The following is a 25,708-nucleotide window of genomic DNA, read 5'->3' on the forward strand; positions in this document are numbered from 1 at the left end:
GAATTTTCACAGCAGAAATTTCACAGACTCTTTTTATGCTAAAAGACGTAAGACAATGTATACTCGACAAAAACAATATTAGGTTTGCACAGTATAATTGTACCGCCGTAAGAATATTTTGATCTGTACATCATACATACATCAATTTCATGAGTTTAATTTTTTAGAGATTGAACATTGATATGATTTATTGATGTTATAGAGTGAGTACTAGCGGAACTATCTTTAAATAATTACTACCTAATCATCCTGAATAACACGCAAATTCAGAACCGCGGACCTTTGATAATTAAATTCCCAACTTTTTATTCGCATTAAACTAATATGTCTTCAAGAATTAACTGATTCAAAAGGGATATTAGTAAAATCTGATGAAATATGTTTTTCCGTTAACCAGAGGTCGCCCCCCCTATGAATGACAACTCTCAGGAGTTGAAACTTGTGTAATGGAGGAAAATAGAAGCAGTTCTTAATTTATCGAGTAGGTAAAATACAAGAAATCACCAATGCAGAAGATGAAACCAATTAGCAATAATGAAATCGACTTGTAAAAATTACAGTTTGTGAAAAATTATTTGCATATTCAGAAAACAAGTAACAGAACCGAAGAGTAGCCTAACAGCAGGAGAACCAGTACCTACATGAGAAGAGTCACTTCAAGTCATTGAGGGCAACTTCAGATGCAAATAGATTGACATTAGACGGAAGAACAAATTTTGCATCTTGATTGGGCTATCATACAAAAAAACTTTCATTCTGAGCCCGAAGCATTGATACACCAAACTTGTCCTGCTGTATTATCATAAAAAGTTTTTCCATTAGGGAGTGAAAACGGTTGTAATAAAGTCCGTGAAAGTTTTGTTTCGAATACATGTTTGCGCATTGCCTGAGACAAAACCAAAAATTACCAAAATTGACTCTACATTCGCTCTTCCATTGTTGGCATGAATTATTTCGGAATATTACTAGTATCTGTTAGCCGACGCCGAGAAAAAGATGGGTATTTTTGGTTATCTTTATGGTTGTTCGAGCAATCTATTTGAATGTTGCCTATAGTTCAAACGACTCTGCAATCATGGCCATAAGACGGTTGATAGTTCGACGAGGAAAACCAACAACCATCATGTATGGCCGAAACAAACTTGAAAGGCACATTCGAAGAGCTCTGCACGAGATAAATGAGCCAATGTTTAATAATACGTTCACATCTGAAAAAATTACTTTCAAATTCATACCTCCCGCTACATCGCATGAGTAGAGCTTGGAAAAGAGCATTGCTGCCGTCAAGCAAACAATTGAAATGGCACGCCATGCACTTCAGGAGACGAAACTATACTTACATTTTCCGCAGAAACAAAAAACTTTGTGAACTGCCATCTTTCAACAGATTTTTTGGCTTTGAAAATCAAAATAGATTAACATGTGTTGAAATACCTGAAAAAACCTGTGACGACAATGGCGTAAGTCACAGAAGTTTGTAACTATTTATTAGCACATGTAAGTCAGAGAATATTTTCCATAGCTGATTAGTAGAGGAAAATTGACTAAAGACAAAGAGCTATTATAGATTGATGAAATCATCATCATGGTCGATGATAAGGCACTCCGAAATACATGGACAATGAAAATATATAGAGTCTGTTTTCTGGTTCAAGTGGCCGAATAAGAGTTGCAGAAGATTTTGCAAATAACATTGACATCAAAAAGTTGATGTAATTTATTCACAGTAATATCAAAAGCCTTCCTCGGTTAAATGTCTGTGATGAATGTCGTATCAACGTTTGAATGACAATGTGATAATAAAACGATTGCAAAGTTCCGTTAGCTGAGTGTGTTAACATTTTTTATGTTATTCACTGTAGCACTGTGTTGGATATGAATAAATAAAATTGTAATTGAAATCATTAGATGAGTCATGAATCAGAAAACATAGGTGTCTATATGATGATGTGATATTGCTGAGATGTCGATGGCAGAGTGCGCAGATGCGGGGCCGTGTAACATGGCATAATCAACGTAACTTCAACTAGAAAATTCTCTTGAGAGAAATATTTGGTTGAAATTACTTTGAAACCTACCTTTCTGGCACTATCATTGAATTATTTCATGTAACATAAAGATAGAGAGGTAGGGGAAGCAATAATATCTACTATCCCTCGTCAGCAGTTGCAGGAGCTGGATATATGAAGAAGTCCGAAGTCCAACAAAAAATCATCAACATTTAGAAGAAGTAGAAAAACTGTTAACCTTTAAATTCAATCATTCTCATTATTTTAATTGTTTGAATTTCTGTCATAACAAGCATAATAAATATTTGACAAAAAGACATTTGTATTTGCTCCGAACTTCAGTATAAGTAAAATGAAATCCCAGACAGAATACAAGTTGAAATCTGCCCCTGAAGATGCCATATCTGCAGTGAAATTTGGTCCTAACACCGATCAATTTCTTTTGGTTAGCTCTTGGGATGGATTTGTTAGATTGTACGATGTAACCGCTAATAATTTGAGACATAGATATACTCATAGTACTGCTGTCCTAGACTGTTGCTTCACCGATGCTGTTCATTCATACAGTGGAGGTCTAGACTCTACCTTAAAAACTTTTGATTTCAACACTACAAAAGAGAATACTGTAGGCACCCATTCCAATGCTATAAAATGTGTTGAGTACTGTAGCGAGGTGAATGGAATCATCACCGGCAGTTGGGACCATCACGTCAAGCTCTGGGATCCTCGCGCCCCAGTTTGCAGTGGAAGTTACAACCAAGGAGAAAGAGTGTACACTATGAGTGTGTGTGGTGAAAAATTAGTTGTTGGAACAGCCGGTCGCAAAATATTAGTATGGGATGTTCGAAATATGTCTTACACCTTACAAAAACGAGAATCCAATTTAAAATATCAAACCAGAGCCATCAGATGTTTCCCTAATAAGCAAGGTTATGTTCTTAGCAGCATTGAAGGTAGGGTAGCAGTAGAGTATTTGGATACAAACCCCGAAGTTCAAAGAAAGAAATATGCATTTAAGTGTCATAGGATAAAAGAAGATGGCCTTGAAAAAATATATCCAGTTAATGCAATCAGTTTTCATCCATTACATAATACATTCGCAACTGGTGGATCAGATGGTTATGTGAACATTTGGGATGGTTTCAACAAAAAGAGGTTATGTCAGTTCCATCAATACCATACCTCAGTTACCTCTCTCAGTTTTAGCCACAATGGCTCAGTTCTGGCTATAGCTTGTTCATATTTTCTAGAAGAAGACAACCCACCAAATCCTCTACCAGAGGATGTGATCTATATTCGAAGTGTTACTGATCAAGAAACAAAACCCAAGTATAGTTCTTCCTAAGTGACTTTTGTAGCATGTTAATTGTAAAGTGATATGTTGCTACTCGAGCTATGTATGATATTCTCAAAATATGAGAATGACAATTATTAGAAGTCAAGTTTGTTTTCAATTCAATGTATTTTGAAAGCTTTGACTTCAGATACATATTAATCATTTTGACTTCACGCCCCCTCATGTCATTGACGCAATCGTGCATTTGGGTGTTTCATGGAATTTTATATGTTTGATATTGTTTTACAATAAATGTCGGTAGAATTCTTGAATTTTTCTTTAATTTTTGTATTAAAAAATATCAGTAGAATATATAGGAATTTTATAATAAAGAAAAATAATCTATATGTATTCTTATAAAAAATCCTTGGAAATAACTCTAATGAAAAGATTTGAATGAGAAAACATGAAGTAAAATAAAACATTGTTACTCATATTGAATAGTTATATGTAACAATTATCCTAATATTTTTAATTGCATTTAAATGTAATTTAGAAAGGAATTAAATGGTTTGCTTTGTAGGTAAGCTCATTTTCTTAGCTTGATTTTCCTCAAATTAGCACAATAATTATGTACAACTATGTTATATTAATGAAACTCTGAACATGCATTAAACTTACAGCCAATGAATTAATACTACTGTTGGAATTATTATATTTGAATGGAGCATAAGCGAAAGAATTCGTTATTTGCTCTTGCTACACCACATATAGTATGCCAGTAAATCATCAAAGAATTATTGTACTTGTAAACAGGCTCTCAAAAACTCGGTTTATATGTGATAGAATTAGATGATACAAGATGAAAGTTTATAAAATACTCGAGTAATGCTGTGTTGTGAAATTTTCACTTGCCGCACAGGCACCACTCTAAGAGCGCCTTAAGGATTTTCCTGAAGGAATTATGTTTTGTCCTTTTAAAAAAAGGCTACGAAACGAAATTGTTAGACAAGTAGGTGTCATGAAAATACCTGAAAAACATAATAATCCCATAAGGCTAGTGTTTTCCAAAGACTTGGAAGAAATCTACAAGTCAGATATCTCTCGGGAAGCAAAAAAAGGTTGTAGAAAATTAATTTTGTATGTCTGTAGCAGAACAGTCTACTGCTATACTGCGGAATGGGCAGTATCAATCTTGTTATATGTTTGTATCGCAGAAGCATGCTGTTCAATGTGTAGCCAAGGCCAAACTTGAGGACTCATGTAATCCTTTTTTTGCCACCTCCAAAATTTGTTCAGTAATTGATATTTTTATTATTGAAACAGTATATTATAAAAACACCACCAGTTTTAATAATACGGTTAGGTGTTACCACGCTTTTCAGGCGAGTATAAATATTAAACCGCCGAGGTCAATAATAATATAATCATAGAATATATTCCTTGTACAATAGTTAGATTGAGCCTTCAGATATCCAAACTGATTCAAATGTGTACATTTCATTGAAAGTGAGGCGTTTGCAGTTTCTTTTTTTTGTCACATGATGATTATATTTGAGTTTAAGACACATTAAAAAATATCTCAACTACTCGCTAGGTTGGAACCTATATACCAGAACATGAACACCGTCATTAAATACAGCTTTTTCACTAACGCTAGCGAAACACATGCCTAGGGACAGTTCATAGGATCTGATGTGAACGAAGTGTTTTCATCAGAATAGATCATTGCGACATCCACGCAGGAACATAAATATTATAATTACTAAATATGCAGTGCATATAGCAGTGACAAATACAAAACATGAATTCTTGTGATTCATTGCGTAAATCTTCCCTTGGATTGATCTTTAATACCTACTCTTTATTGAAAAAATAAAAAGTTTATTGAAATATGAATATTATGAGAACATGCAAGTGTACAATAAATATTTATTTACATATCTAAATTCAACAAATATTTTGATCCTCGCCTCCTTTTTGTTTCCTTCAATACTCCAATGTAATCAGTCAATCCACTTATTTAAATTTATTTGCATTTTAGGGAATTCCAGTTGGACATCTCTAACCTTTCTTATATTCTTAGAGTGAGAACTACGAGACTCAGATTTTATCTCTTCTTCATTTTCACTTTCCTGATTATCATACTTCTTAGAATAGTGGCCATTTGAAGAACTACTAGCCTCAGATTTTATTTCTTTTTTAATTTTACTATCCTGATCAACACAATTCTTAAAATAGTGGCCACTTGGTCCCGCGTCTATTCCTCTATTGTCTTCCAACACTTCCTTGTTCATGTATTTGTCTCCTTCAATACTCTAATATAACCAATCAATTCACTTATTTAAATTTATTTGCATTTTGGGGAATTCCAGATGGTCATCTTCTTTATATTATCTTCTATTGTTGTGATCCCTAGAGCTTTTATGGCGCTTCCTAGAGTTCGAACTTTGAGACTCACATTTTATCTCTTTTTTAATTTTACTTTCCTGATGATCATACTTCTTAGAATAGTGGCTACTTGAAGAACTACTTGCCTCATATTTTCTTTCTTTTTTAATTTCACTATCCCGATCATCATACTTCTTAGAATAGTGGCCACTTGGTTCCACTGCAATTCCTCTATTCACTTTGGACTCTTCCTTGTTCACGTATTCATCATACTTAGTCTTATTCAACAATCTGGAGTACTTCAAATACTCCTCTTTTGTAACTGGTACCACAAGAAATTCATTCAGTGTTAAAATTTCACCTTTCAAAGATGTTCTCACTATAACCTTCCCATCTTGATCATCAAAACCTTGAACTTCACAATAATTTGCTTTATGACTTCCAGCAATTATTTTTGCAAAAGCCCCCTGGTGGAGTATTAAACTTTTTTCTCTACCAGAATTAGATTCAGCTGAAAGTTCACTTTTAACTAGTTTATTTGCCCCTAAACCTAAACCTTTCGGTCTTGGTTCTGGAGCATCCACTGCTTTTATATTCACAGCTCTTCTTCCGATTCCCATTCCTTCTTTCCATCCCATTCCCCTCAACATGGCCAAACCAAAATCACTGACAGGTGTATTTTCATAGTCGTCCAGAGTAGATTCCTTTTCACCCTCTAGAGACAAGACATCGTCGTTCAGTGGAAGAACATTTACTTTGTTTTCAGGTGTTCCTTCTGAGCGACGCCTTTTAGCATCGTTTATCAATTCTCTCGCTGCCAATTCATCCAAGGTTAGCTCTGAATTTGGTCTGCTATCTTCAGATTCCTTCTTATCTCTGGATTCATTCACATTTCTAATCCCATCTCTCCTTTTGTTTTCTTTCATGGGAATGACTAATGGTTCATCAACAACTTCCACGGCGTTTTTTATTTTAATTGATTGGTCTTCCAAGCATTCAATAAACTCAACATCTTTTTTTTCAGTTGGCTCACTCACAATAATTGGAACTTTTTTTATACTTTTATTGAAGCCAAAAGAAATTTTTTTTCCTGGTTCCATGACTTGAATATTGCTTAAATTTACTTTTTGGTTTTGAAAATTAACAGACAGAAGAATGCACAAAATAATACATACTTTGTAGTAGAATGTCAAAAAGTTTGTTATGGGGTACTTGGTGTACTCTTTGGTTATGGTTTATGGTCTGTATTCTTCTTCTTGTTAGTTTTGGCCTCAGTTATCAGGTTTGACGCTATTAAGTTCAATACTTTTTATTACAGTGTGTGTGACAAGAGTCTTGTTTTACACAAAATTGTACTGGAATATAGGACAAGTAAACTGAGGCATTTTTACAGACACGTCCTTGAATATACGTTACGTTACAATGCTTATCACCTGCATTAGGTATCTGAAATAACAAAATATTACTTGAATGATCAATACCCGGATTGCTCCAAATACCAAAACTAGTTGTCAAAATTCACAAATTCAAAAGGGGAGAGCTGCATAATTCTAGTTGGTCACTAAGGGTTCTGGAACTGAGTTTTCATTAAATTCATTTATTTCTAATGCTTCCACGGTAGCTCTTTAATTGAAGTCAATTTGGGAATGATCAGAATAGTACTTATCTATTTATTTTATCGGGTGATAACAGTTATCACCTGAAGACGATTGTGGGTACTAATAATCGAAACGTCGTGAAATAACTTGGTTTGGAATCTTTTAATTTTTAATTTTTATTTCTTGTTGATAATTTTTTAATTTACATCTCGTCTTAATAGTTCAACATAATTGTTATTTTTCAAATAATCTCTTTTAATTTTTTATAGATTCTCTCAGGGATTTCAAATCATTCTATATCATAGTAGTTCGAACTAATGAAATACAATAACCAATGTTCAAATTTTAATATCTTGATAACAATCACTCCGTGGTCCTCTCAACTACTTTTGAAAAACATAATTTTAATGAAATATTTCTTGAAATAATGATATAATTTCAATACAAAATGTCATTTCAACATTTTTCCGTTTTCCTCGATTTTTTTTACCGCCATCTCGCGACAACAATATTCGTGGTTATGATGAATGCTATGATGAAAGAAAGAAGTAGAAAACAACCTATGCAGTTATAAAAAATATTGTTATGAAAGAAAATAATTCAAATATTATTTAATATATATGAAAAAACAATCCTCTATTTGAAATATGTCTGCACCTCCTCAAGCCTTAGTGAATAGAAATAAAAAACATTTTCTGGGAGTACCGGCTCCTCTTGGATATGTTGCTGGTGTAGGCAGAGGGTATGTTTTTAGACTGCTTCAGAAATCAAACATGAAACTTCTCTCGTGTGAATAATTTATCTATTTCAGGGCTACAGGATTCACAACTCGTTCTGATATTGGTCCAGCAAGAGATGCTAACGACGTTTCGTGAGTATAATTAAAATTAACTATGTTATCAGTAAAACTAACTTGATAAGTATTGTTGTATACACTTGAGTATGTCAATAATAAATATGCCATCAAATGGAAAACATCTTTCTAATGGTGAATTTATGCACACTTGGCCAACTCTTAACTTTCTTACTTTAATTGTACTAAATTTTTTATTAGTACACATATGGCACTCAAATGATCGCTGATTGGCCCTACTCTCTTTATTAGTACTATTTTTTTTATTAGTACACATCCAGTGCTCAAATGATAGCTGATAGGCCGATTTCAGATTTCAGTAGAAATGAGGGACCAAGTACATTCAAAATGATATCAGCCAAGCCCAAAAAACAGGTTAAAAACATATGATACAAACAAGCTGATGTGATTAAAATTTGCTAAAATTTATCTTATTTAACTGCTCATTCAGTATAGCTTTTTTGCGATTTTTCTTCAGAGTAGAGGCAGGTGAATTACGATAATCTGAAAATATATTGTTCAGCAGATAAGGTACTAAGTAAGAAAAGGATGCCTTGAAAAATTAAGACCGATAGACAGGAATAAAACATCTATCAAATATGTTGCTCAGTGATCTCTGTAATGATTCTCTGTAAAGAAGGAATGAAGTACAAAAACAGGACTGATCTTCAAAATCTATCGGTGAAAATACATTGTGCGATAACGGCTATCCAGCTGGTTGATTTTCAGCTCTTAATAATTACAATATATCGTAGCCCAAACGGAGATTTTGAAATCTTCCTAAAAAATTTCAACTTATTATTGGAAAAAATATTTAACTTCAAAAAAGTAATCATAAACGGAGGCTTTAATGTACATTTTAATGATAAAAAAACCCTAAGACTAAAAAATTCACACAATTGATAAATTCTTTGAACTTTCATGAAAAAGTCCACATAAAACGAGAAACGAAAATACCCTTGATAATTTTCTCTTGAACTTTGAGACGGATGCACTCACGAGAGTGTGGGATCCGGGCCTATCCGACCATAACATTGTAAATATGAAATTAATGCTAAGCAGAGATAATGGACGTAATAGCAACAAAATATATTACAGATCCTACGAAAATGAAAAAAATTAATTTAATTTTTTCCAGAAATTAGATATGCAGAATTGGGATTTCGTTGGTTGTAATAAATTGAGTATAAACAAAACATTTTTGAAATTTATTGAGATACTCAAGTCATGTACGGAAATTGTTTTCCTCTCAAACAAAAAAATTAATAACAACAAACAAAGCAGTAAAAAATCCTGGTACAAAAATGAGCTCCAAACCATGAAAAATCAATTACAGCTCGTATCAGAACTATGCCAAATTTCTAATGATATGCATATAAAAATCTAAAAAAAGAATATCAAAAAGTATACAAACAAAATCTGAAAATTACAAAAAGAGAGTTTAATAACAGGAAAATAAAGGATTCAAATAATATTAACAAAACGTGTTGGGATATAATAAATGAAGAGAGGGGCAAAACAAAAAAACACCCAGAAATCATACTAAACGAAAATGACATTAAACGACTTCTTTATTAACAAAGCAGACGATATATATCATAGTATAGTACAAACCCAATCACATGTAACTTCTCCATTGCCAGGAAATTTTAAGTGTTTCCCAAACTTTAAATTTAGGGAAGTAACCTTTAACGAAACTAGAAATATAATAAATAAAATGAAAAATAAAACCAGTGCTGACTATTATGAGATAAGTATCTTATTAATACAAATAATCAAAAATATCATAATCTCACCTTTAACAAAGTTGATAAACGAAGCAATAAAATCTGGAACTTTTCCTGATCGCCTTGAAATTACTAAAGTGATCCCAATACCAAAAGAAAAAATTGCCGAAGAATTGTGTAAACTGAGACCCATCTCAATATTTCCCGTAATCGGCAAAATATTTGAAGCTGCTCTGAAATTGCAGTTAGTAGAACACCTTGAGGTACATAACATCATTCCAGATTACCAATATGGTTTCCGGAACGGAAAATCAACCATGGACGCTGTAATGCAGCTGGTAGATAAAATCGTCATAGGATTTCAGAAATGTGTCCACACAGGAACAGTGTTCTGCGATCTTCAGGCGGCATTCGATTGTGTGTCACATGAAATCCTGCTTGAAAAATTGGAGTTGTTCAAATTTGAGGAAAACCCAATTAACCTTGTTAGATCATATCTATCGGAACATAGACAATAGGTTTTTTTGAATAATAAGGCATCTGATACCAAAGAAATAAAAAACGGAGTCTATCAAGGTTCGGTTTCGGGACCAATTATATACTTGATTTATGTGATTGATTTCAAAACTGAAGATGACTCTGAGATTACGCAATTTGCTGACGACACATCATTAACGCTCCAAAATACAAATTACTAGGCTATAATTAAAGAAACGAAAGTAGCAGAATCGAATGCTAATAGATGGCTGACAAATAATAAATTAAAATTGAATACGCGACATTACTTTTTTACACACGAACAACTTCCTATAGACCAAAATGAATCGATTAAATTTCTTGGATTCCAACTGGATCCAAAGCTCTCTTGGGAAAAACAGATTTTATTTGCAAAAAATTGGCAACGAGCATTTATATTATAAGAAGTTTAATGGGCATTTCATCTATTGAAACCATTATCACTGCTTATCATTCACTTTTTATGTCCCATATATCTTATGGTCTAGTACTCTGGGGGCACTCGCCTCATGCAAAAAGAGTTTGGACTGCAAAGAAAACTTTTGCGAGTTATCTTCAAACTGGGTTACCAAGAAGACGTTAAAACAACATTTATTAATAATAAAATGTTTACATTACCTTCTCTTTACGTCTATTCGTGTATAAATTATGTAAAAAAAAATCCTGACTTATATCTAAATCAAAACGATTTTCATTCACATAACACTAGACAATCACAACAGATTAAAATTGAATTCACAAAACTAAATCACTGCCATTTTTCGACAAATTATTATGGTCCTATTTTATTTAATAAACTACCAGAAGATATAAAAAACTTGAATACAGGCTCGTTTACAAATTATATGAAGAATATCTGCCTGGAAAACGCTTTTTATAGTATCGACGAATTCTTATCATTTGACTTCAACACCAACTAATATTTTGAATTCACAATCTAAGTAGACAGTGATATTTATATTGAAATTGTTCACATCTCATTTCCTTATTTGTTTATTTTTTATTTATTCATTTAGTGTTTTTATGGTATTCTTATGGTATATGATATTTGACAAAACCTTATAATACTATTGTATTTTTTTATGGCGAATAAAGGATATTCTATTCTATTCTCGTGAATGTCTTCTATTCGAACTATTTTTGAGGCAAGGTACTTGGGTAGTCCAGTAGTCAAGATCTTGTTGACGAGACAAGCGTAGTGATCAAAATAAGTTTGAGGGGAAACATGTTTTGATCACTATGGGAAATTGGGGAAAGTGCTTGTTTTGGATTTATTCTATGCCACCTTTCACTAAATTTTTCTTTACAACCAGTTGTGCTAAGGGCTGTTGATTTTTCTGAATCTCTGAGCACATAAGTGTTTCAAATAATTCAGTTTATGGAATAGGGCTCCAACTTGGCCCATTCCTGTTTATTGATTTTATCAATGACTTATCACTTCTACTTGGATCCAATCATCTTTTTCACGAATGTGCTCAGTTCCAATAAATAAATTCCAGCTTTATATCAAAAAGCTACAGAGCCCTGAACAGGGTCAGTGCTAATGTCCATCTTGATACAAAAGAAAAAGTGGGAATCTGCTTTTGAAATTGATTGCTTTCTTCCTTCCTTTGGAAGATTCCCACTTTTTCTTTTTATCAGGATGAAGTAGTAGAAAGCCAAAAATAGGATGCGCTAAGATCAGGTTCCCAGTAAGAAATTTGTTTTCTTAATACTGCCTTGGACACTATTTCTTGTACTTCGTGATATTACTGATGAAAATCTTGATTCTATTTAAACTACTTCTCCTGAAAACAAAGCTTTTTCTGTTATGGGTGTATAATTAAAGCATTATTATTATTATTGAAGGTGAAAAAATAAAAATTTGTTTGATATATAACAATTATGTATTGATTTATTTTATTAGCGACGATCGCCATGCTCCACCAGCTGCCAAGAGACCCAAGAAAAAAGATGAAGAGGAAGAAACAGAGGTAAGCTCAGAATTTCTAAATAATAATGCACTATTAAGTTATCAAAACATTATCAGGAAGAAGAAAATTTGAATGACACCAATTATGACGAATTTAGTGGTTATGGTGGATCATTGTTCTCCAAAGATCCCTATGACAAGGATGATGCAGAAGCTGACGCGATTTATGAATCAATTGACAAACGAATGGATGAAAAACGAAAAGATTATAGAGAAAAACGCCTAAGAGAAGAATTAGAACGGTACCGTCAGGAAAGGCCTAAGATTCAGCAGCAGTTTTCTGATCTTAAAAGAGATTTGGCAGCCGTGAGTGAAGACGAGTGGAAATCGGTACCAGAAGTGGGTGATGCTAGAAACAAGAAACAACGAAACCCCAGGGCAGAAAAATTTACACCACTTCCTGACAGTGTTCTTTCAAGAAATTTAGGTGGGGAGGCAACATCATCTTTAGATCCCAACTCTGGTTTGGCCAGTATGGTTCCCGGAGTAATGACACCAGGTAAAATTAGGAAATATAGGGAATGAAAATGTCTGAATAGACACTCCTTACTATTCTTGAGGAAAATGAACCACTGTGTATGTGTGATGCTGTGTTGTTACTGCTCCTAAGTATGAGTTAAATACAATAATGGATTTTCAACAAGTATGTAAACTGTTGGCTAAACGAAAAGAAATATGGGGAAAAAGCTTTTTGGCTTTCTACTGCTCTATCTTTATAAAAAAATGTGGAAACTTGTTTCGAAAGGGCTCTTTCTTCTAGTTTATATCTAAAAGAAACTTACTTGCGTTTATAATTTAATAGTCTTCTTCCTTTTTTCGAGAGTTTCCCTTATTTTTTTGTGTAAAGATGTAGGAGTAGAAAACCAAAAGGCTTTGTCCTAAAAACTAATACCTCCTAAAAATATCTTCCCATTTAATTGAAAATAATTATATCCCTAAACATAGATTTTAATATTATGAAAGTAAACAAAGCATCAAAAAAATTATTCATAATCGTTTATAATGGTAAGATTGATATATACTGACTTGTGTAATCATTTCAAATGTTACAACACCAATTAATATAAGTATAATCTAAAATTGATTAGTTGGTTTCATTTTAATCTTCTTATCCACTTGAAAAACTCAGTTATTTGAGCATTACAGTATTGCCGATTTTTGCAACATCCCCTCATAAGGAAAATCATTGAAAGTTTTTTGAATATAAGTTTAAAACTAGTTGTTACTAAATTTTGAACGCGTTTAATTTTCAGGAATGTTGACACCAACAGGAGATATGGACTTGAGAAAAATTGGCCAAGCAAGAAACACATTAATGAATGTGAAATTGTCACAAGTAAGTTTAACTTCTAAAAGACTGTTCATGGTGAACTTTCCATCATATAAGCAGGTATCACTATAAGATGATTACTACTAATTTGTTAGACTGGTGTTGATTTTGATAGATGGAACTGATGGAAATCGCAACACAAACCATTGAGATACTTCAAAAGTATCGTCAAATCTTTTCACATGCTAATGACATGTTTGCTATGTCTATATTTATCTAGACAATGTGGGTCCACTCAAAAAAAAGGATTGAAAAAATATCTGTTTTCAATATTTTAATTGAGTTATGGCACAAATAGTTTCCATCCACTTTTCAAAAACATAGACATTGACATGAACTATAGAAAATGAAATTTAAGAAATATTTTGAGAAAATCCACTCAGTCTGTAGTATGATTGACTTCTCAATGAAATCATTACAGCTTTTCTAAATAGATATAAATCTTTTATCTTGAAAGTTAGTTTCGTGTCAAAGAAAACATCAGTTCCTTTGCAGGCTTAGTTATCTCTAGGTTGACGTCTTTTTGTATTTTGTAGTTATTGAATATAGGAATACTAAATTTTGGCAAGCTAATATCAATTTTTTTGAAAATTATTTTCATATTATCGAAATAAATTATTCAAATCAGAATGTAACAGTGTAATTACTTTCCTGAATTTTATTATTTTTTCATTTCTCAAGATCATCTGACAGTTTTAGAAATTTTTAGTTCCCAATAACTGCTAAGTCTTTTACAAAAATATATTTGACGAATGTGAAATTATTGAGAAATGCTGGAAGTTATTGTATTTTCTTGGGATAGTGTTTCTGTTGAAAAATAATGAGTTCAGATAGTGTATAAATCACTGATCCATCTTAAAATACTGCATTTTATACCAAAAGACTCCATCTGAGGACTCAACAGTTCGTGAACTGTACCGGATTTTATAAGAGTTCAAGAGTTTCAAAGAAAGTATCTATCAAAATTTTAAAAATGATTTAATATTATCGACAGTGAATAAAAAAAGTGACATTTCAAGATATTTACATGGTTATTCACAGGTATCGGACTCTGTTACTGGACAAACAGTTGTTGACCCAAAAGGTTACCTCACCGATCTACAATCAATGATCCCTACATATGGAGGAGATATAAACGACATCAAAAAGGCCCGTTTGCTCTTAAAGTCTGTCAGAGAAACAAACCCTAATCACCCTCCTGCGTGGATTGCAAGTGCTCGACTAGAAGAAGTTACTGGAAAGGTGCAGGCTGCCAGGAACCTGATAATGAAAGGGTGCGAAGTGAATCACCAAAGTGAAGATTTGTGGTTGGAAGCTGCTAGGCTCAATTCGGCAGATACAGCTAAAGCAGTTATAGCTCAAGCTGCAAGGCATATACCTACTTCAGTGAGTAATATTATATTTTATATAAGTCTTGAGTTGCTCTATAGTATATTGTACAACAAGCGAAAAAAACGACATATTTCTCACGAGCGCAGGAGTTTGTTGGCGCGAGCCGAAGGCGAGTGCCGCAAATCAAGCGAGTGAGAAATGTTATTATGAAGAAAAGAGAAATGAAACTTTCTATGTTTTTTACCACTTTTATTTGTAACTAACGTTACTGCAGTTTCGTCTTATACGGACATTTTCAAAATTATACAATAAACAACGTTAGTTACAAATAAAAGTGGTAAAAAACATAGAAAGTTTCATTTCTCTTTTCTTCATTATGATTTCCTACCTATGTCCTACTATGTCATTTTCTCACGCATTGTACACTGTAATTTTTCTACGGTTGCGTTGTTTTCAAGTATTGAAAATTAAAATACATATATAATAATACTTGTATGTCATTAACTCATCATTATATTTTATTTAAAATAGTAATTAACAGTTATATTTGAAAAATTTTGTGAAGTAATTCTTGGTAGGTCGTTTTGTTTCAACATGTTTTCGGTAATTGAAATATTAGCTGCGGTCGAAGATGAAGTTGATGGGGAAACGTACTGAGCTTCCACAGCATTGTTGTGTTCGGGTTCTAATGGCGCTGGATTCTACTATACTTTTTGAAATTTTCATTTTGTTAGCTATGGAGTTTTCAATATGAGATTCACCAACATTGCTGGATTTCCAATCCCCATGGCATTTTAAAGTTAAAAGATCTGTCCCTGCATTAACTAAAATAGTCACAGATGACCTTCGGAAAAGTGGCCAGTGTATAATTCACGGTTCGCTATTTCTTTCACCGTGGTGCCAAATTTATTTATCTCCACAGGCTGTTTCATTCATTTGCTATTTTTTGTAATTAAAAAAAAACGTTCCATTTGTGCATGGTCGAAGTTTCACATATTTTTTGTAAATTTGGTAGAAAATATAACATATCCAAATCTCAAGATATTTCAAAATTTCTATTCTCTCCTAAACATACAGTCTTTCATCACTTTCTCAACTGTTTATAATTTTTTGTTTTTCACCTCATATAAATACATATTCGAACTTAATAAGTAGAATAGGAATCGCTGGTATGAAATGAATTTGATAAAAACACTTAACTTTTCTCACTAAGAACTTATTCAATGACCTTCCTTACTAAAGGTATTGGTTCATCTGGAGTGTATAAAGGGTTCAGTTGTAATAACTTTTTTTTGTTGGCGAGAGGGACAAGTACATGTACAAATCAAATCAAATTTATTCATCACGGAAGTCCATACAAATGTATAAAAGACACATCATATAAACTTATTGGACTAGTCATAACAGAACCTACAAGCTAAGGTAGTATAGATACAAAATAAGTATACATCAAAAGTCAATGAACATTAAAAGTTGAAAATATAAAACTATAAATAAGTATATATTTAAAAGAAGTACCTTCTGTTCATCAATAAAGAAGCAATTGTACAATCAGAGAACATTAAAATAACAGTACGTCAATGATAGTGATATTATAAAATATATAATAATGACCATACACTAACATCAAAAAATCATTTGAAGAAAAAAAAACCATTTCTTCCAAATATTTGTGAAGAACGTTCCTGAAGCAGTTTGAATTCGACAATTTGTGAGTTGGACCAAACGGTTCCTTAAAACGATTAAAACACCTTATACCTTGATAAATATAACAGTTGCCCAATCGTTAGCCTGGAGAAAGGTTGACGTACATGTTCACGCTTTCTAGTTGAATATTTGTGAATACAACTATTTGATAACGTTGAAGCCTCTTGTTGTTTTTATATTTACAGTAATTTGCATTATATTCAGTGAAAGCAGGGTAAGAATTTGTAACTATGAAAATAACTGTTTACATGAAGTGTTGCATGTTTATTCAACACCTTGAAAAATATATACAATTATCCTACTTGTTAGCATTGTAGGTATAATGAAAAAAAAAACTGTATCAAAAATCCTTTTTCTTGGCAGGTTAGAATTTAGATAAAAGCAGCTGATTTGAAAAAGTATATCCAGTTTTTCCACTTGTTAGCATAGTATAATAAAAAAAACAGTATTAAAAATACCTTTTATTTTTGGCAGGTTAGCATTTGGATAAAAGCAGCTGATTTGAATAAATATATCCAATTATCCTAATTCTTAGCATTGTAAAATGAAAAAAAAAACAGTATTTAAAAACCTTTTTCTTGACAGGTTAGAATTTGGATAAAAGCAGCTGATTTAGAAACAGAAATGAAAGCCAAGAGGAAGGTGTTTCGCAAGGCATTAGAACACATTCCTAATTCTGTTCGTTTATGGAAAGCAGCTGTAGAAATGGAAAATCCAGAAGATGCCAGAATACTACTGTCTCGAGCTGTAGAATGTTGCCCAACAGCAGTTGAACTCTGGTTGGCTCTGGCTCGGTTGGAAACATATGAAAATGCAAGGAAAGTGCTTAACAAAGCTCGAGAGAATATTCCAACAGATAAACAGATTTGGACAACCGCTGCAAAATTGGAAGAGGCTAATGGTAGAAATATTTTCAATATAAAATTGTTTTTCTGTCTGTTTCGGCCGTTACTTGATGAAGATTCATAGTAATTTCATAAACTACACCTTACGATTTGATCTCCACACAATTTATTTAAAAAATATCACATGTTTAGTCAACACAGTAGCTTTACTTACTAAAAGTACATTTTTCACTGATATACCCCACGTAATCACAACTAATGCTACCCTAGTAGCGAAACGTGATATTTTTTAAAAAAGTTCGTGGAGATCAAATCTTAAGGTGTGATTTATGAAAAATATAAAATTATATCTTCACTAATCAATATTAACTGTTTATTATTTCAGGAAATCACCATATGGTGGAAAAAATAATAGAAAGAGCTATAACATCCTTGAGTTCTAATGGGGTCGAAATCAACAGAGAACATTGGTTCAAGGAAGCTATAGAAAGTGAAACTGGAGGACACATACATTGCTGTAGAGCAATCGTTAAATCTATTATTGCTTATGGAGTTGAACAGGAAGATCAAAAGCATACTTGGATGGAGGATGCTGAACATGTAAGTTATCGAACACTTGTGACACATGAACAACTGAGCTTCACCATATTTTGACACATCAGAAAATAATGCTGTGAAAATAGCAGATTAAATTAATGAACTGAATTTCTGGAAATGCTGAAATGCGAGGACTAGTGGTGTATCAATATAATTATAATGATAAATTTATTAATCCCAAGAAACATTACATGTGTATAGTAGGGACAATGTAATATACATATTAAAAAAACATACTTAGAATAACACAATAAACAAAATTATAATTATAACATAAATATTTATGGAATATAGAATGCGATTTTTACAGTGCGATAAGTTATGATCACATGATTTTATTTAAAATGAAATAAAGTTTATTATTTAATCAAATGAATGTCAGTATACCCAATAGAAAAGAAAATTCTCGTATTGTACAATTTGAAATTATTTCTCATGAAAAAAATTCCAGCATCACCAACTTTTCACAGAATACAAAATCCCAAAGGGATTTGGATGATAATTTACACCCCACCCTTCCCTATTGAAAATTACAGTTTCCACTGAAACAATTTTTCTAGTATCATTAAATTCTCACAGGATATTCTCAACTAGGTCTTGTATTATTCGAAATGGAAAATGATGACTTCTCAGGGGGACTAGGGGTGGTAATTTCAATCCTTTTTATTGATTTATGATGCACTGTTTGGAACCTTTGGTGTAGTAATGAATATTACTGGAGTTTCTTTCCCAACAGCAAATCATAATTTTTAACACCTCGACACGTGTTTCGATCACCAAGTGAAGATGATCACTTGGTGATCGAAACACGTGTCGAGGAAGTTTAATCTTCCTCTTGAAGATGATCACTTGGTGATCGAAACACGTGTTGAGGAAGTTTAATCTTCCTCTTGAAGATGATCACTTGGTGATCGAAACACGTGTTGAGGTGTTAAAAATAACGATTTGGTGTTGGGAAAGAAACTCCAGTAATATTCAAGCTATACAATATGCTATTTGGTATTGGTCCATCATCGTTATTCATAATATTATTACGTTTACTTATTTCTACACTCTCATAGTCATTTAAAAATAACGATTTGTTGTTGAGAAGAAACTCCAGTAATATTATCTACTCTTTATTGATAACTATTATTACTCATAAAACAAACATCATCAAATTTTCACAGAATACCAGCAAATAAATTTGTTGATTTTCCATTGAAAAATTTCAATTTTGTGGTGGTAATTCTCCCCCACCCATAATTGGAAATCAAAGTTTTCACTGGAAAGAAAAAATAATAGAGAACTTTGAACTTTTGATTTTACTGCTCAAGATCCTCGGAAAGTCAAAATTTTTCAACAGTAAATTAACAAGATTGCCTTCTTAGTATTCTGTGTTTTTTTTCAAGAAGAATAACAATTATCAATTAAAGGGGTTGAAATTAACACCCCCCTAGTCCCGCTAAGAAGTCATTACTTTTCATTTTGAATTATACGAGAACTACTACTATGATCCTATGAATTATCCTATGATAATTCAGTTCAGGAAAATTATTTCATTGTGAACTTTTATTATCAATTATGGGGAGTGATAATTTTTGTTCATTTTAAATTGTACCAGAACTACTTTGGAATATCATGTGAGAATTTACTGATGCAAGAAAAATCATTTCAGGAAGTAATTTGATATGATGAGTGGTGCAAATTACCATCTCAAGTTCCCTCGGAAATTGAAATTTTTCAGTGGAAAATTAACTACATTTAGTTGTTGTTATTTTGTGAGAATTTGGTGATACTTGTATTTTATTTTCTTGAGGAATAATAATTGCCAAATTGGGCAAATTCCTTCGAGCGCGTGAAATTTTTGGATGAAAAATAAGCTGCAAGAGGCCGTTAGTATTGTGTAAAATATTGATGATGCCAAAATTTCCTTTCTATTCGGAATAATTATTCCATGAAATGGAATAAATATTTATTTAATTTCAAACCAAATTTTGTGATAATAAGAATTGCATTGTAAAAATCTTGTACTTCATTTCATGAATATGTGAATCAAAATTATATTCATATGCCACTGGCCTACGCTTTCAGAAATTCTTGGAGATACAGCAAAATTATATCACTAGTATCAACAGATTTAATAACATGGTAAAAATACCCACTTTTCACAGTGCATTAATCAAGGAGCCTATGAATGTGCCAGAACAGTGTACAACATTGCTTTAGCTGCTTTCCCTGGCAAAAAATCAATCTGGTTGCGAGCTGCCTATTTGGAGAAGAATCATGGATCGAGGGACAGTTTGGAAAATCTTCTTCAAAGAGCTGTTGCTCATTGTCCAAAAAGTGAGGTGAGGTTATTCAGATAAATACCTATTCTTAGTCCAATCTAAATGTTTTGTCAGTAAAATAAGATGACAATCAATAGCATTAGTGTATAACGTTTTACAAAACATTGAAAATAATATTTGCAAACAAATTATAAAGGGATAATGTTCTACATGTGTTATGCAAATGGCCATAGATGTCTTCATGAAGATGATAGACAAGTAAGCCATGGTACATGTCTGTGAAACTTTACTTTCAGGTACTTTGGTTAATGGGAGCAAAAAGTAAATGGTTAGCTGGCGATGTACCAGCTGCAAGAGGCATTTTATCACTGGCTTTCCAGGCTAATCCTAACAGCGAAGAAATTTGGTTGGCTGCTGTCAAACTGGAATCAGAAAACAAAGAATATGAAAGAGCTAGAAGACTTTTGGCTAAAGCTAGAGGTGAGTTAAGATATCTCAAAATATCCTCAGTCTACATTCATAGTATTTTTATTTTAATTCAAAATATTTGTATAAACTTCTAAAAAGTGTGTATGAACTAGAAAAAGTTACTTCTCGTGAAGGGTCTGACAAGTGAAATATTCCAGGATCTGCTCCAACTCCTCGAGTTATGATGAAAAGTGCAAAGCTTGAGTGGTCACTCAATGATCTTAATGGAGCCCTGAAGTTACTAGATGAAGCTTTGAAAGTTTTCCCTGATTATCCGAAACTGTGGATGATGTTCGGCCAGATCCAAGAACAGAAAAATGACTTGTCAAAAGCTTTTGATGCCTATAATGCAGGGGTAACTTCCCAGGTATTTCATTGTTATTTAATATTGAGACTTTTGATATTACAGATAAAAAAATGTCCCAATTCGATTCCACTATGGCTTCTGTTATCAAGGCTCGAAGAGAAACGTGGATTGCTTATCAAAGCGCGTTCAGTTCTTGAGAAGGCTAGGCTGAAGAATCCTAAAAATGAATATTTGTGGTTGGAAGCCATAAGGGTTGAAATTAGAGCTGGAATGAAGGATATTGCAAATGCTATGATGGCAAAGGCATTACAGGATTGTCCTACATCCGGTGTGTTGTGGGCCGAGAGTATTTTCATGGAACCTAGACCACAAAGAAAAACAAAATCGGTAAGTTAACTACAATTTCTTATATTATTTTACACACCGGACGTTTCATTCAGCTGATCCCACTATTGTTATCTTGGAAACGGTAAGACCTACAAAGTTGGTTGAATTGGACAAAAGTTTCCTATTCCAGGAAACTAAAATAATCTGTTCAGATAAAGAGTGTCAGTGGTCGAATATCGGTTTTTGGCTATACCGCTTTGAATGTTATAAAAAAAGGCAGAAGAACTTTCATAGTGGTTCGTATTTGTTATAATCTGATATAAAACGATCTGCAATGTGACGCTTGGTTCATTAGATTTCATTATCAACTATTTTTTAAATTCAGACCTCTAGTTTTTTTCATCGATTTAATTCGTTATTAGAGTGGCTACAAAAAAAAAAGGAAAAACTAGAGATCCTCATTTAAAAAAATTAAGTTGATGATGAAATCTAATGAATGAAAGTTGCACTGCCAATTGACTTATATCACATTGTAACAAATATACAGGGTGTTAATTTGAATCCCACCCTTAATATCTCCCTTCCAGTTTATAATATGAAAAGTCTGACAGGTCAATTTTATTTCCAAGGGGTACACATTAAACAAATATTTTTAACCCTCATGTTTCAACCTTAGGATGCGGGCACGAAAATAGTGATGGCCGAGCGATGGCGAAGGTCAAGTGATGGCGACAGTCGAAAGATGTCGAGGCGACGCGACGGTGAAACGGTGGCAATCTATACAACATCAACAGTAGGTGACGCGCAAGAAACGAGCGGTGGCGTTTCGTGACCACGCGAAATACTTCCATCGCTTCGCTCCGCGTCGCTTTCGCGAGTTTCGTGCCCGCAGCCTTCGAGTTACAAATAAAGAAAAGCCTATTTCAAACAGTTCCTTGGATTGGATCATACTTGGCTACCCATTTTGAAGGAAGATATTGAAAGTGGCAAGATTGCAACCAACTAATATACGAGAACACCTTGTACTACATAGAATGTTCCAAAAGTCAATGATAATATTGACATATTAAATATTTCAAATCCCTTTCGACAACTGTCAAGGGAGTTTGGGAATGAACTGAAGCCAAGAAAAAAAAATTGCAACTTATATTCGATTATCCATGATGAAAAAGAGTTCGATAAAAAACTGATTTCCTCCACAAAAAATTACTTTTGTCCAATAAATATCAAAATCTGAATAATTTATTAATATTTGTAATTACCCTTAATAACATGTAATTTTTTTTTGTAGGTGGATGCTTTGAAAAAATGTGAACACGATCCTCATGTTTTATTAGCTGTGAGCAAACTCTTCTGGTCTGAAAGAAAGATTGCAAAATGTCGTGAATGGTTTCATCGCACTTTGAAAATTGAACCTGATTTGGGGGATTCTTGGGCGTATTTGTACCGTTTTGAACAATTACATGGTACCAAAGAGCAACAAGAAGATGTAAAGAAAAGATGTTTAGATGCTGAACCACACCACGGAGAACTATGGTGTTCTGTTTCTAAACAAATCAGAAATGTTGGTTTGAATACTGAACAGACATTACATGCGGTAGCAAAAGAAGTACCTATACCAGTCTAGAATTAAGTTGAAAATTATGTGTAAAATAGAGTATAATTTATTCTCAGAAGAATTTTCATTTCCATTTTGTGAATATACTGTGGTCGAACACCGGAAAGCCTAGTGTTCGAATACTCGCGAACGGTGTTGGCAGGACTGAATGCCGGATTTCATCAACACGTTGAAGAAAAATCATGATTCTTCTCTCTCTTTCTGTTTGAAATCTGTTTTTCCGTTAATCAGCTGTCGCCCCCATACGAACAACTCTCAGAAGTTGAGAAACTTGTGCGAGCTAAGGACTAACGAGGTCTTACCTTTTAACGTGTAATTCCTAACACGGTTGCAGAATCATCCCAGCTTCAACCAGATAAATTCTCTCGAGAAAAATATCTGGTCGAGGCAGGAATCGAACCCACGGTCTTCCCATCGTGAGTCGGGCGCACTACCACCGCGGCCAATTTCACAAGTCAATTCCAATTCAAGTCTTCAAGCGAGTAACATCCCATTCTTGTGCAAAGTAAAACCCAGAAAACTATACTACTATTTCTAATTACTTAGTTTCCCTGAGCAACGAATTTCAAGAAAGATTCAAGGATTTGGCACTTAGAAGTAGCCACTACTTCACAACTTGCGGTATTGGGATTTGATGTTGCAAAGTTATCGGATGAACTAATTGATTTTAAAAATGATACAAATCTGGAGGCGATTTTTAAAGAAAACAGAGAAGTAAACAAATATGAAGAATTCTGGAAATTAGTACCGGATAACTACAAAACGCTCAAAAATTGCGTACACTTGCTCCTCACCTTGTTTGCGTCAACTCACCTGTGCGAATCCTCATATTCAAAAATTAAATATGCGAAAAAGGTTTATAGATCCCGACTAAGTGATTCGCACCTGGACGACGTTTTGAGAGTAGCATGTAGTAATTATGTGCCAGGTTTGTCAGAAATTGTAAATAGTTTGCATCAATGTCAATCATCACATTCATTTTTAAATAAATGGTTTATTTTTACAGTTGCGTTTTATTGTATTTTATATACAACGTCCAACTCTAATAACGCAAAACCTGAAAGTAGTTTGTTCAGTTCAGTTTTATTATTGCGGCCCGCAAGGTCTAGCAGTAGCGACTATGTGGCCCAAGGGGAAAAAAGGTTGAGTACCGCTGGTCTAAAAACTAAAAGGTAACTACGATGGAATTGGTCGATACTTGATGAAAATCCATAGCTAACGTATTCAAAAAACACGTGTTGCTTTTTTGTGAAACTGTTTAGTGAAAATCTCACAATAAAGTTTATTTTGAATGAGTTAAAAAGTATCTATTATTGAATCTGAAATAACATTTAAAGTGTTCATTTATAATAATTTTGCAAATAATAAAATTTCATGACATTTTGAGTATATTTATAGATTTGTTGGAGCACATGTGATGAATAAATAAAAATTTCATGAACTTATTTTGTAAACTTTTTAAAAATTATGCACACCTTTAAACATTATCTAGTAACTGAAAGAAATTGCTTATTAATTGAATAGAACTGGCTGATGCTTGATGAAAATCCATATTAAAACTCATTAATACAGTTTATTGAATGATTTTCACTATAAAAGGTTTTACAAAAACTGCGACAGGTGTTTCGCTATACAATAGCTTTCTCAAGCTTAAAATAATAAGTTACTTCTAAATTACAACTATTTTATACCCTGACATATTACCTATGTGTATGCCTACTATCTAATGAATGAATCTACCTGAACAGGTCAGGTATAAATTCATACTATATGAATAAATTAAATTTTCAAAAGTTCTCTAATCGTTCTGTGTACCCATGTTATTGTATTTTGAAGAAAATTTAACATTGTAGATGTTCAAATCATATGGTAATTTATCATAAACAAAAATATGTATAATTATTTTTTCATTCATCAAAGTAATAATAAAGATACAATAACGGTACAAATTTATCATCTAGTATTCCTATTCCCACTCAAGGTAGTCCAGCAGTTTACTCAAAATTATCGTCTATGTATCTCAAGCCTACCGAACCAGAAGAATTATTTAATATGTTAGATTCAAGAAAAGCTTCAAGATTCGATGGAATTACCATAAAAATTGTTTAAAAAGTTAAATCAAAATTAGCACCACTGATAAGTAAATTGATAAATCTTTCTTTTTCAACAGATTTGGTACCTAATAATGCTAAAATTGCAAAAGTAAAACCATTATTTAAAGCATGTAAAAAAGACCAAATTGACGAATTATAGACCAATTTCATATAGATTATTGAAAAATCAGGACATTCTAGATTGTTTGAATATCTTGAAAAGACAAAATTATTATATGATGGGCAATACGGATTTAGAAAAAATTGTAACAGAATCGGCAGTATTAGATGCCATAACCCAATTATAGCTAGATTTAGATTCAGACAAAAATGTGGAGTTCTTTCATTAGACTTGCATTTGATACTGTGGACCATGGAATTCTTCTGAAAATAATGCATAATATAGGTATCAAAGGTTTAGTTTACAATTGGTTTCAAAATTATTTAATGAACAGAAAGCAATATGTCTATA

At 32.8% G+C, this 25,708-nt stretch overlaps 3 protein-coding genes across 3 annotated transcripts; 2 read left to right on the forward strand and 1 right to left on the reverse strand.

The window, feature by feature from the left end:
• Window positions 1-2,231: 2,231 nt before the first annotated feature.
• Window positions 2,232-3,617, forward strand: Bub3 (mitotic checkpoint protein Bub3). Its single transcript, XM_023162895.2, has one exon. It carries the CDS (start codon window positions 2,362-2,364, stop codon window positions 3,352-3,354), a length of 993 nt encoding a protein of 330 aa, XP_023018663.2. The 5' UTR covers window positions 2,232-2,361; the 3' UTR covers window positions 3,355-3,617.
• Window positions 3,618-5,148: 1,531 nt separating this feature from the next.
• LOC111507561 (G-patch domain and KOW motifs-containing protein) lies at window positions 5,149-6,926 on the reverse strand. The gene has a single exon (XM_023162894.2). The coding sequence runs from the start codon at window positions 6,774-6,776 to the stop codon at window positions 5,679-5,681; it is 1,098 nt and encodes a 365-aa protein (XP_023018662.2). The 5' UTR covers window positions 6,777-6,926; the 3' UTR covers window positions 5,149-5,678.
• Window positions 6,927-7,808: 882 nt separating this feature from the next.
• On the forward strand, window positions 7,809-24,146 carry Prp6 (pre-mRNA processing factor 6). Its single transcript, XM_074179858.1, has 13 exons — window positions 7,809-8,016; window positions 8,086-8,145; window positions 12,277-12,343; window positions 12,400-12,841; window positions 13,596-13,678; window positions 14,714-15,058; window positions 17,297-17,612; window positions 17,942-18,156; window positions 20,307-20,483; window positions 20,720-20,903; window positions 21,050-21,246; window positions 21,301-21,585; window positions 22,817-24,146. The coding sequence occupies exons 1-13, from the start codon at window positions 7,922-7,924 to the stop codon at window positions 23,150-23,152; spliced, it is 2,802 nt and encodes a 933-aa protein (XP_074035959.1). The 5' UTR covers window positions 7,809-7,921; the 3' UTR covers window positions 23,153-24,146.
• Window positions 24,147-25,708: the final 1,562 nt, after the last annotated feature.

This window comes from Leptinotarsa decemlineata, unplaced genomic scaffold (assembly GCF_025532065.1).
Source record: "Leptinotarsa decemlineata unplaced genomic scaffold, Ldec_3_MD MMD2_tig00026282_RagTag_RagTag, whole genome shotgun sequence".
Taxonomy (NCBI): domain Eukaryota; kingdom Metazoa; phylum Arthropoda; class Insecta; order Coleoptera; family Chrysomelidae; genus Leptinotarsa; species Leptinotarsa decemlineata.